General features: G+C 45.4%; 1 protein-coding gene across 2 annotated transcripts in view; it reads left to right on the forward strand.

Moving 5' to 3' along the window:
- Positions 1-13,417, forward strand: part of tyw1 (tRNA-yW synthesizing protein 1 homolog (S. cerevisiae)) — a 36,697-nt gene that overhangs the window by 14,771 nt on the left and 8,509 nt on the right. For both annotated transcript variants that reach the window (XM_054794279.1, XM_054794280.1), the window contains exon 14: positions 5,627-5,737. In XM_054794279.1, the coding sequence (XP_054650254.1) occupies positions 5,627-5,737 (111 nt within the window). The remainder of the gene's footprint in view (positions 1-5,626; positions 5,738-13,417) is intronic.

Here is a 13,417-nt window from a genome sequence, read left to right on the forward strand (position 1 = left end):
GGGCCAGACCAAGAGTGTTTCAGAAGACCTTTATGAGCAAACACATGAGGAGAGACCGCACCTCGCCCGGACGTGGGATACCGGGCCCTCACCCTGGAGCCAGGCCTGGGGGAGGGGCTCGCAGGCGAGCGCCTGGTGGTCGGGCCCTGACCCGTGGGGCCCGAACAAGCCTTCGAACACGACTTCCGTTCGGCCTCGAAGAGGTTCTGGCAAACCGTCCGGCGCCTCAGAAAGGGGAAGCACTGTCCGGTCCACACTGTTTACAGTGGGGACGGGCGCTTGCTGACCTCGACTGAGGATATAGTCGGGTGGTGGAAGGAATCCTTTGAGGTCCTTCTCAATCTCACTGACATACCTTCCATAGAAAACAGCAAGATGGCGCCCTCCGTGGCAGACGTCTCTGTTTCACGCTCCCGTTTTTTTTCTAATTTTTTGCTATTTTGTTGTTCATATTGGACATTCAACGTGCTGTGTTGCACTGCAACATAAGAGACAACTTTTGAACACCGGCGGGGTTCACCATGAGCTTTCGTTCAGCCTCACGGACTGGCTTTCTTCTGCATTGGGAGGACGCAGCAGCTTGCGAGCCTGGTGAGCTGAATGCCCGGCGAGCGAAGCGTCCGGGGCGGAGGCGAGGCAGGAGGGGCGGCCTGCGTGCTAGGCTAAAAGCTGGAGCGACTGGGCCACTGCTACCGGGCCTGCTGCTGGCCAGCTTCCGCTCTCTCGAAGACAGGATGGACGAGCTGCAAGCAAGGATTGCAGCATCAGAGAGTGCTGTGTGCTCGCGGAGGCCTGGCTGGACGGAGGATATACCGGACTCGGCGGTCCGGTTGGGGACATTTGCCGCTTGCCGAGGAGATCGGACTTCAGCGTCTTGTGGACACAGAGCCTCGGGACTGTTCTCCCCGAATGTTATCTGCATGTAGGCTTTCTACAGCAACATGAAAGGTGCTTTGAAGGCTGTTCCAAGTCCCCATTTTGGAAAAGCTAATGTCTCTTTTGTTGTTGTTGCTTAATTTATTGGTAGTAATGTTTCTTCTGTTCTTATTCATTTTCTTGTGTTTTTCTTTCTTTCTTTCTTGGGAGAATGAACAGAACAAGAATTTCATTGCATAGCAGAACTACCTGTTTTACTGTGCAAATGACAATAAAACTCTTGAATCTTGAATCTTGACTAGAGGAAGCAAAGGCTGAGGACACGAACGCGGACAGTTCCATCACCGTGGCTGTGATATCTGGGGCAGTCAAAACGCTCCCCAGTGGCAAAGCTCCATGGGTGGACGAGTTTCGCCCTGAATTCCTCAAGGCCTTGAAGGACTGTCTTGGCTGACACGTCTCTTCAACATTACGTGGAAGTCGGGAACAGTTCCTTTGGATTGGCAGACTGGGGTGGTGGTCCCCCTTTTCAAGAAGGGTGACCCGAGGGTGTGTTCCAACTATAGGGGGATCACACTCCTCAGCCTCCCTGGGAAAGTCTATTCCAGGGTGCTGGAGAGAAGGGTATGACCGTTAATCGAACCTCGGCTACAGGAGGTGCAATGTGGTTTTTGTCCTCGTCGCGGAACACTGGACCAGCTCTACACCCTTGCAAGGGTACTGGAGGGTATTTGGGAGGTTGCCCAACCAGTCTACATGTGCTTTGTGGACTTGGAAAAGGCATTCGACCGTGTCCCTCGCAGTGTCCTGTGGGGGGTGCTCCGGGAGTATGGGATTAGTGGCACGCTACTACGTACCATTCAGTCCTTGTACAACCGGAGCAGGAGCCTGGTTCACATTGCCAGCAGTAAGTCAAGCCTGTTTCCGGTGAACGTTGGCCTCCGCCAAGGCTGCCGTTTGTCACAGATTCTGTTAATAATTTTCATGGACAGAATTTCTAGGCGCAGCCAAGGTGTCGAGGGAGTCCAGTTCGGGGGCCTTAGGATCTCATCTCTGCTATTTGCAGACAATGTGGCCCTAATGGCCTCATACTCCTGTGACCTGCAGCGTTTACTGGGACGGTTTGCATCTGAGTGTGAAGCTTATAGGATGAGACTCAGCACCTCCAAATCTGAGGCCATGGTTCTGAGGCCAGAGTGGATTGCTCTTTCCGGGTTGGGAATGAGGTCCTTCCCCAGGTGGAGGAGTTCAAGTATCTTGGGGTCTTGTTCACGAGTGACGGAAGGTCAGAGCGTGAGGTCGATAGGTGGATCGGTGCAGCATCTACAGTAATGCGGTCGCTGTACCGGACCGTCGTGGTGAAGTGAGAGCTGAGCCGGAAGGCAAAGCTCTCAATTTACCGTTCGATCTATGTTCCCACCCTCATCTATGGTCATGAGCTTTGGGTCGTGACCGAAAGAACAAGATCGTGGATACAAGCGGCTGAAATGAGTTTTCTTCGTAGGGTGAGATAGGGTGAGGAGCTCGATCATCCGGGAGGAGCTCAGAGTAGAGACGCTGCTCCTTCACATCTAGAGGACCCAGCTGAGGTGCCTCGGGCATCTGGTTCGGATGCCTCCCCGATGCCTCCCTGGTGAGGTGTTTCGGGAATGCCCAGCCGGGAGAAGGCCCCGGGGCAGACCTAGGACACACTGGAGGGTTTATGTCTCACAGCTGGCCTGGGAACGCCTTGGTGTCCTCCCGGTGGAGCTGGAGGAGGTGGTCGGGGACCGGGAAGTCTGGGCTTCCCTACTAAGACTGCTGCCCCCGTGACCCGGACCCGGATAAGCAGAGGAAAATGGATGGTGGCAGCACCGTCTTACAGCAACATCACACATCCCCTCTTAATATTTAGGTCCTGAGCACCAACCGATAATAGTGCAAAGGCTCTATTGGAGTCCTAAGTGATGCTTGGGGCCCATTTGTGGCCCGCAGCTGTTTTTTTTTTCATGTGGGTTTTCTACACATGCGGACTCCTCACTACAAATAGAAGTCGTCCATTTTCAGCAAAAACCAAGGGTCGTATTTTGACGAACTCCTTAGTTTAATTTTTAATTTGGATGTTAACATCACATCACTGATGAGGAATGATGCAACACTTATGTCTTATGCTGTTTGTTCATTTGGCTTCTGCTGGAGATGTGAAATGATGCCATACATTAGAAGGAAATAATTTTTAGATGTGGATAAAATTGTTGGTACCCTTCTGTGATGAAAGAAAAACGCAAGTGTCTTTCACTTGTAGCGCGCTTTTCCACCTCCAAGGCACTCAGAGAGACCACTAGCACATTCAGCTACTGATGACGCAACATCAGGAGCCAATGGGGGTTCAGTATCTTGCCAGATTGAATCTTGCAGGATCGAACCTGCAACCTTCAGGTTGGGAGACGACCACTCTATCACCGGAGCAAAGCCACCCCCAGTGGTCACTGAAGGAACTTCAATACTTGCCAAAGTCAGTCAGAAGGTCAAAATGCATATTGACATGCAACAAAGCTCCTGGGAGATGGAAAAGAACAGTGTACCTCCTGTGAAACATGGAGTAGACTCGGTTATCTTCTCTGGCTGCTTTGCTGCATCCAACACAGGGTGTCTAATCTGCCGGGTACAGTGACATCTCAAGGAGCTAGCGAAATGTCTTGCCCATTGTCAGAACGCTTGGTCTCAGGTCATGGGGGTCTGTCCAACAGGAGAATGAGCCAAAAACACTCAAGAATGGCTAAGGACCAAATATTGGATGATTGTGAAGTGGGCTTCTACGAGCCCTGATTTAAATCTAATTCGAGCATCCATGGAAAAAGCTGAAATGTGAAGTCTGGAGAATTCACCCATCAAACCTGAGAGAGCTGCAGCAGTTTGCGCAAGTGGGCCAAAATACCTGTGGACAGGTGCAGGAGTCTCAGTGAGAGTTACAGGAAGCGCTTTGTTACAGTCATTGCTTCAAAATATGCCTGTGAATATTCATAATACGTGGATTTTTTTTGTCCAGGCCAGTTTCATTAGTTTCTTTTGAATTGTGTTTCAAGGGACTTTAAAAAATGTAGTTTTTAGCCAATCTGAATTATCAGAGAAGGCTCCAGACTAAAGCCTCATTTACACTTGCACACATTTTGTCCCCACATTGCTTGCAATGAGTAAAATGCTGGTAAACAGGCGCAAAGTATTTGTAAAATATGAGGTGTGTAAACAAAATTTTGAAATCAGCACAATTTGTGGCATGCATAATTTCCGCGAACTAGCCGTGAGCGCACCGCAACCTATGCCTAAACAATGCAGGCAGTGCATATCAAAGCCCGTCTCAGAGTGTCTCATTCACATGAATGGGTTAACGTTTCCACCACCTCTTGGAGCAAGTCGGGGGGAATTCTCAAGTAATTTCTGTAGCCTCTTGGATATTCATTCTGAATTGTGAAGCAATCATAAAGTGATGTATTCTAGTCAGCAATTCCCTCTCCCACACAGTCCGTGCCTCTTTTTTCTAGTTTATACCTCCTTCCTTCTCTTTGCTCTTCTCTTTCTTTCTCTTTCTGCAGCTGTGAGATAATATAGACATGCCTTTCTTTTCTGCATGGATTAAATAAGGATTAAATAAGTCGTACGTGCCAATGTGCACCATTTTTAATCACCAGTTGAGTGCCCAGTGCGTAATTTATGCACAAACTGCGCAAACAGTGTGCAAACTAGTCTTCACGCTTTTCATACGTGCCATAAATGACACGCATTGCCACGGCAAATTGCGGGGCAATGCGGAGGCAAAATGCGTGCAAGTGTACACATCACACATCACATCACATCACCCTCCAGTCTTTCTTCTGCACATCCTCTTCCATCTCACTGCTGCTCTCCTCCACCTGTTTTCTCTAGGCCCCACCTGCTCTCTTCCTCTCTATCATCTACCACCTGCTTTCTCCCTGCTCTCTTCTTCCACCTGTTCTCTTTCCACTATCTTTTTCCACCTATGTTTTCTCTCTCTGTCTCTCTCTCTCCTGCACCACCTGCTCTTTCTTTTCCCTGCAGAGTGCATGTGTATCTCAATCTGCTGATGCATTTATGTGTTGAGTGTCACAGGTTGCCAACACTTTTTAAAATGGTGGGGTTTTTTTTTTGGGGGGGGGGGGGTATTTATGGGTCAAAATAGAGTTTTAAGCTAAAGACAACACCGTCCTCCACCTCTTCTGCTGTAGAGCAGCATTTCCACGAGGGCCAATTGTCAGTTGTCCCCCCCCATCCCCCATCCCCACAGGTAACCTTTTTAGGCTGCAGAGAGCAAAACTGATAGTAAGTTCTAGGCCCTCCGTTTTGGTTTAGTTTATTAATCATTTGCTATGCCTTCTCTGCAACAGCAACATCATCCTGCACCAGCCAAACGCAAGCACTCTTATTCCTTTTTATCCAGCCAGGGAAAGTTCAGTGTACATATTCCCTGATCCAATTGTTTTGGTGTAGCATTAAAATGCTGGCTTGCTTTCTTGCTTTCATTTATTTATTCACTCACTGCAGTGCCGCAGCTGCTTTCACGCGGAACAATGATTTTTGTGCTCCTGGAATTAACAATGAAGTCTTGGCAAGGCTCCGAGGGGAAGGTGTTTGTTTTTATAGCAAATTAGACTTCAGGACGACCTTGATCCTGACACTTCAGTTGCAGACAGCGTGGCGCTTCTTCCTTCGCTTTGTCAGTTTTTAAAAGTTTGTGTTGTGTGAATGTGTGCAGAGGCAGAGGACGGTCTACAGGCTGACGCTGGTTAAGGCGTGGAACGTGGAGGAGATGCAGGCCTACTCGGAGCTCGTCGCGTTGGGACAGCCAGACTTCATTGAGGTCAAGGTAAGGTCATCTTTTTGTGGTGATTCTAGTCTGGTGTGTGCGTGTGTATGTGTGATATCAGCTGTGTCTTCAGAGACAGCCATTCCTCATTTATGTTTTCTTAATTCATAAGAATGCCAAGAGTGCCGGCGGCCAAGCTCGCTAAACCTTGGCATGCACCGTCGTCTGTGCTTAGTTAAAAGTTATGTAAGGAAAGCTTTCCGTCTATTGGATCCCAAGCAGAAAGCATTGGAAAAAAAAGCATCAGCATGTAACTTGACAAAACCAAACAAGTCACTACTCAAAGCATGCAACTTTTCATCCTGAAGCTGCACCTGTTTGTTGTATTCAAAGTGTAAAAGTCCAACTGCATCCTATCAAGTATTAGGATGACTTCTGACTGCAGACAAAAAGACACCAAGGCTTTATTATTTAACAATTTGTGGGTTTGCATGCAAGTCTATTTATGTTTGCAGAACCCGATGAATAATTGACTTAGCGAGGGACTCGAGCAGTCAGAGTGTGACACGTGTCTTCATCTGCAAGCGTTTGTCATCTCGTCAGATCATTGAGCTTTCTGCATTACATAGCCACACACACACACACACACAGAGGAGGCAGTCACATAACGTCCTGTCCAATGTCTCCCCTACCATTGGATCAACGACACACCCCGCTCCTCCATGAAGGTGAAGTTCATTTTATTTTTATATTTAAGTAAGTTAACCTTGCCAGTCACATAGAATACATTCTTTTATTATACAAACTAAGTAGCCTTTTTTATCTTATCTACAAGACATTTCTGTCTGTACGTGGTCGTGCAATTCATCATCCGCTCGCTATCGTGTGCATCGTGTGCATTTTAGGAGTTCCTCGATCTACGTACGAGTTTCGTTCTTACGATGGGGATGTAAGTCAAGCTTTAGTATTGGTCTGAACTTACAGGATACATCAAATACAAACATAAAAATATTAAATGTAAGAATGAAATGTGTTTGTCTTGCATTCTGTAGAAGGAGCATTGCAAGGGAAGAAGAGACAGGCTTATAGGAAGGAGGAAGTCTCGATAATGAGACCACTAGACTGCTTAGTTATCACTGTCCATTTCATAGAAATAGACTGTCCATTTCAAAGGGGCAGATCCTTTCACATGTTCAAGGATACCATCTTTACCCTTGATGTTGCAGCATTTGAGCGGCTTGGACCAGGCACATAGCCAATGTTGATCCTTTTTTCTCCACTTTGTAAGCATTTTATGAGGTTTAATTTCACTTCACTTTTCGCTTTCACTTTTTTTTTTGACGCCGTGCCATCAGAAGAGTCAAACGCTTGGGAGGCAAGTGTGTTCTTCTGCCGTTTCTTTTTTTTTTTAACTTCTTGTTAGTTTTGTACATTTATTTATAGTTCACACGAGTGCGTCATAACCACCAAACGTCTAAACGTCTCAACGCAAGGACTGTAATTAAATGACACATCTTTATTTTGACTTAATATGCATATATATGCATATTTAATAAAAATATTTGCCTAAATTAAAAATTTTCAAGCGTAAAAATGAACTAAAATACAAATAAGGCATTCAGAAGACTCATTCAAAGACATAAACATGAAATGTAGTATTCTACACTGGTCACTAGGTGTCAGTAATGTTACTGTAATGTTGGGTGACACACACAGGCACCAGACTTGATGGCCGGAACAACAGGCTTTTATTGCAGGTTTGAGGCACAATAATTCCTAACACAGGATACTGTTGTGGCCGCAACCCACGCCATGCTAAAACTTAACAATAAACACACACACGAGTATGAGTCTTATTTAGCTCTTAATTGGCTTATTTTCTCTTTTTATGTCTACTATATTGGGTAATATGACTGTAAAGGTGACTGTAAGGGTGTTATTTTATGTCTCGAGGGCTCTAATGTTAAAACCATATTTAGAAGGTCGTAAACAGGTTTTTTCATGCTGTAACTATGAAAACATTCCATTTATAAATAAGGAATCCTACTTCACCTATCACGGTCGGGTCTGGAACCAATTAACAGCAATAAAGGGAATATTATATTCCGAGATGTAAGGGCCCCAGTACATATACATTACTTAAATATCAGGTATCTTATGGACACCTATTACTAAAGATGTTCAAAAACTGCAGGAGTCATTTAAAAGGGTGGAGCAAACCTCTCTGGCTTGGTCAGCTTTATCATTTATTTATTGGAATTATTCAACATCTTTTGAGTTGGCTAATCATTTTGTGGTATGAGATTTTGACAAAATAGTCTTGTGAAGGGCAGTGGCAACAGCAGAACTGCAAAGACATGACAGATAAAATATATTACATCAAGAGTTTGTTTTATTTATGGCTTTAATTTAGTCTACTTTGTGGCTTTTACAACGTCTGTCATATACGGCTGCAATTTTCGAAGATTATCGGCCATATTGTCCCCCCAAAAATGTAAAATAACATTAATACAAGCACAAAGATGTGATAATTCAACCATAACAACCTTCCGGCAGATGGCCCACTCTAAAATGTAATGAGATGTTTAATTAAAGCTTCAAATGGGAAATTTTTCTTCAAGCAAACGACATACCATATACTGACTGCGGCACACACAGGCTTTCTGTTACGTGTGTATATGCGTGTTTGTGTGAGTCTCTCTGGGCGCCGTTGTCCCATTACAAAAGCAAAAGAACAGGTGAAGCGCTTTGTTAGAATTCATGAGGCAGCTTCTCGTGGGAACATGTGCTCTTGCGCTCTCATTCATAATCAAGAGCACATTTCATTCCTGTTTCCCCCGCTGGACGCTCTCCACCGGGCCGCCCCAGCCAATTACTTCCCCAGGCTGGCTTCATTTGACTGAGTGGAGAGTCTGGCCTGCTCGGGCCTCGTCATTCAGCAGCTGATTGGACGGCCGTGGTAATCAGGCGTCGCGTTAGCGGCTGATGAAGCGCGGCAGAAGGGCCCAAATGATGATGAAAGACTGCCGCTTCATGGCAACCTTACATCCATTTTCTATCGCGCTTGCCCTCATTAGGGGCAACGGGTGAGCTGGAGCCTATCCCAGCTGACTTGGGCCGAGAGGGGAGGTACACCCCGGGCTGGACGCCAGCCAATTGCAGGGCGGCAGTCTCACATTTGTGACAAATTCAAGTAAATAATTCAACGTGTCTTAATGTGTTGGGACACGGCGGCTCCATTTTTCCCTCCTGTAAGTCTCTCGTGCGCGAGGCTAGTATTTCTGTGGAGATGCCCGAGGAAAGCTCCTGTAGGTGTTTGGACAGGTACCGTGATGCATCACAATTATGCCTCCTGCGGCGTGTTGCACACCTCGTGTGGATATTTGTGGCTGTGAGAGGAGTACACTATAGAAAGTAATGAGTTCAGGGACGTGTTGCTATAATGAGATCTGCCGCAGTTCGACACCTTTTGGTGGCAAAACTCAACTTTTAGTAGCGCTGACAAGCCTGTGTGTGTGTGTGTGTGTGTGTGTGTGTGTGTGTGTGTGTGTGTGTATAATGAATAGGCGTCTGACTGTGTTTCCCTTAATGAAGTGTTTGAGTCTTGCTTGCGTTGCACTTTTCTGCCACATTACAACTAACAAGCTAACACTAGTTAGCTCATCAGTCCTCCTCCGAGCTCCTCATCTGTTTGCGGAGACAATTGGTGTTTTGTTTGTTCGTCTCATCATTTTCCTGTGAAGTCAGCACACATAAACTACATGTGATGGAGAGGAGGGTGTACAAGTAGTCCTGGAAGTTGATCATCAAATCAGTACCGGCGCATGCCCTCACCGCCAATCAATCGCAATCATAAACGTATTGTTAAATATGATAAAAAGTGAACGTTACTGTTTGTAAAACAGAATTTTGCCACATCACTTGAATTGGATCTTATTGAGCATGTGTACCTAATAATGTGGCCGTTTGTTTTATCTTAAATGTCCCTTTTAATGGACAACAAGCATTACGACATTAAGCTCCCTCCGTCTGCTTGTCCTCAAGATGAACTTTATCACGTCTCATAAATGTCCCAGCAGTTGTTTGCTTCCAGTGTGCAGATGAGGACAATCGCTTGTGTGGCTGGGCTCGGTCCTCTCATGCGGAGTTGTTCTCCCAAAGACTATTGATCCTCCACTTTGCTACTTTTTAGGACATGAAATAGAATGGGGTAAACTCTCAATGTTCAGTGTGTATTTACAGTGCAGTCTTTCCCACAGGACTGAAATCTGTTTGTGGTGGTGGTTGTCAATGGTTCCTCCATTGACATGATCATGTAATCATGTAATCATCGCATTTCCATAATTGCAACTACAAACAAACTTTCTTCTGGCACTTTTTTTTTTTTTTTTTTTTAATGTCACACACAAGACGGACCCACCATGAGTGCTTTTAGATGGGGGAGGGGCCCACAGCGGCACACGCTGCTTGTTGAGAAGAGCGATACCTGCTTTACACAAATGTATGCGGGGGTGAGTGAACGTGCTGTGGGTTTGACTTTTGTATCATTTTGAGTCTTTGTATTTTATTTCTATTATGAATTGTCGGTTATCATTTCAGTAATCCCTCATTTATTGAGGTTAATTGGTTCCAGACCCAAAGTGAATTTCTGTGAAGTAGATTCCTTTATGAATCAAATGTTTTTGTAGTTAGACCGTAGAAAACGTGTTTACCTTCTAAATACAGTTTAACAGAGCCCTCTAGACATAAAATAACACCCTTACAGTCACCTATTAACCAATATACAAGACAGAATCAGATAAAAAAGACATTTAAGACATTTGATAAGGCTCGTGCTCATGTGTGTAGATGGAAATGTGTTCCAGTGGCATCGACAGGAAGTGACCTCGGTGGTTCAGAGTTGAGTTTTAGCTTGGAGTGGGTTATGGCTGCAACGTGTTAGCGACTACTGTGTCTGAGATGTCGTGAGACATTTCAAACCCGCAATAAAAGCCTGTTTTTCCAGTGACCAACTCTGGTGCTTGTGTGTCACAGCCAACATTACAGTAACATTACTGCCACCTAGTGACCAGTGTAGAATGTTACATATCAATTGCACTTATTTGAATACGTTTTCTGAATGCTTTATATTTGTGTTTTTGTTCATTAAGTCATTTATATGTTTGAAAATGCATAATTTAGCATTTATTATTTATTCATTTAGCACAACCAGGAAATTGCAGGATTTATTAATATATTTAAAAAAAACCCGTCATTGACTGAAGCCACAAAATCTGAAGCATGAACTGGCGAGGGATTACTGTCATAACCTGCAAGGAGCGAAGACATTCCTGTCATTCGTCCGCTATCTTAAGAGTGTGTGCATGGAATCGTGTTGGGCCCTATAGACTACGTCTTCCAATCATAAGGGAAGTACGTGGGTGCAAAGAGTGACTGACTACATTCACACAGATGTATAAAATATGAAATGTTAAAGCTTTGGCCTTGCATGACCTTCAGCGCAGTGCAGATGAAATTAACATAATCAATTATTGAAGCTGTGTCACAGGGTCATCATCACTTTGTCCCTCACCTTACCAACCCATCGTCATCATCATTTGTCCACGCGGCCTTGCTCTGAGCTGTGTCTCTTCCATTACTGGGCCGATGAGACCCTGCAGCCGCCGAGCTTGCAACAAGGTATCGACTGCAGCATTATGGGTCCAGTAATTAGACTTCCCCGCGTCGGCTCAGTGACAGGATGACTGAACGAGCGACCCCGCTTGCGTCTCCAGCTCTCATTAGTCGTCACTGCTGACTGATAGAGGCCCTGTGGCAAGCATTTAATAGTAATAGCAGCACATGATGATCATCTTAATTTTTAATGTATGATGGAAGTTCTTCAAAGACTCATTATAGTGTTGATGAAACAACACGAGTGTTGCTGGACGAAGACTTTTGCACGGGACTGTAAGTCTCGTCTAGGCAGCTCCACAGTTTTGGATTCCCGACTTAAAATTCTGCTCTTGAACACAACTTGTAGGACTCAGGAGACTTTGTGAGCGATGAGTCAGTCTGTGCTGCGTGCTGCTTCTGAAGAAACCAATAGATCTTAAAAGAGTTCCCAATCCCCCTGTAATATCTTTCTTTTAAGCTATTGATTTACACATTGTGTGTTTACATCACCGCCCTGGGTTCCCTGGAGAAAACACCATTGTTCAGGCAACTCTCCTTGTGAAATACCTTTTTATTGACAGACTCTATTGATTAGGGCCGAGCCCTTGAGATTGATCTTCTCATTTCTCATGTGTCAACAAGCATTGAAGAATAGAGATATCGGAAACGCGACATGACACGCTCATTGATCTGTGGACATTTTACATGAGTGGATGAATAATATAACACAGGTCGGAGCGCATATACACTATGTGGACACAAGTATTGGGACACACACCGTACGTCTACCTAGAAGAGTGGAGAAAGCATTGTAGAACAGGTGGATGGGTCCCATTGCAGTGCACCCAGGAAGAAAAGCATTCATAGCGCGTCACTTTTTCCACATTTTATGTTATTTTATGTTAATTTTTATGTTAATTCCACAAACACCCCATAATGACAACATGAAAAACGTTTTTGAATTGTTACATTTATTTTAAAAAACAAACTATGAAATCATATGTGCATAAGTATTCACAGCTGTTGCGCAATACTTTGTGGATGCAGCAATTAGTCTTTTTTTAATACACTGCTCAAAAAAATTAAAGGAACACTTCGAAAACACATCAGATCTAAACTGGGGGAAAAATGATGTTGAATATCTTTCCTGATAATAAGTGGGTGATGTACTAGTAACAAAATGATGCCACATAATTTGATAGAAATGAAAATGATCACCCTATAGAGGGGGAAATCAAAGACACCCCAAAAATGAAAGTGAAAAAATGATGCAGCACACTGGTCCATTTAGCTAAAATGTCATTGTAGCAACTCAAAATGATTCTCAATAGTCTGTGTGGCCCCCACATGCTTGTACGCATGCCTGACAACGTCAGGGCATGTTCCTAATGAGACTACGGATGACGTCCTGGGGGATCTCCTCCCAGATCTGGACCATCACTGCGGTACCTGGACGCATGGAGGAGATTCCAGGAGACAGGTAGTTACTTCAGGAGAGCTGGACAGGGCCGTAGAAGGTCCTTCAACCCTCAGCAGGATCGGTATCTGCTACTTCGTGCAGGGAGGAACAGGATGAGCACTGCCAGAGCCTTACAAAATGACCTCCAGCAGGCCACTGGTGTGAATGTTTCTGACCAAACAATCAAACAGGCTCCATGAGGGTGGCCTGAGGGCCCGACGTCCTGTAGTGGGCCCTGTGCTCACTGCCCAGCACCGTAGAGCTCGATTGGCATTTGCCATAGACCACCAGAATTGGCAACTACACCACTGGTGCCCTGTGCTCTTCCCTGATGAGAGCAAGTTCAACCTGAGCACATGTGACAGACATGAAAGGGTCTGGAGATGCCGCGGATAACGTTATGCTGCCTGCAACATCATTCAGCATGACCGGTTTGGTGGTGGGTCAGTGATGGTCTGGGGAGGCATATCCCTGGAAGGACGCACAGACCTCTACAGGTTAGATAATGGCACCCTGACTGCTATTAGCTATCGGGATGAAATCCTTGGACCCATTGTCAGAACCTACGCTGGTGCAGTGGGACCTGGGTTCCTCCTGGTCCACGACAATGCCCGACCTCATGTGGC

Source organism: Dunckerocampus dactyliophorus, chromosome 12 (genome assembly GCF_027744805.1).
Source record: "Dunckerocampus dactyliophorus isolate RoL2022-P2 chromosome 12, RoL_Ddac_1.1, whole genome shotgun sequence".
NCBI lineage: Eukaryota > Metazoa > Chordata > Actinopteri > Syngnathiformes > Syngnathidae > Dunckerocampus > Dunckerocampus dactyliophorus.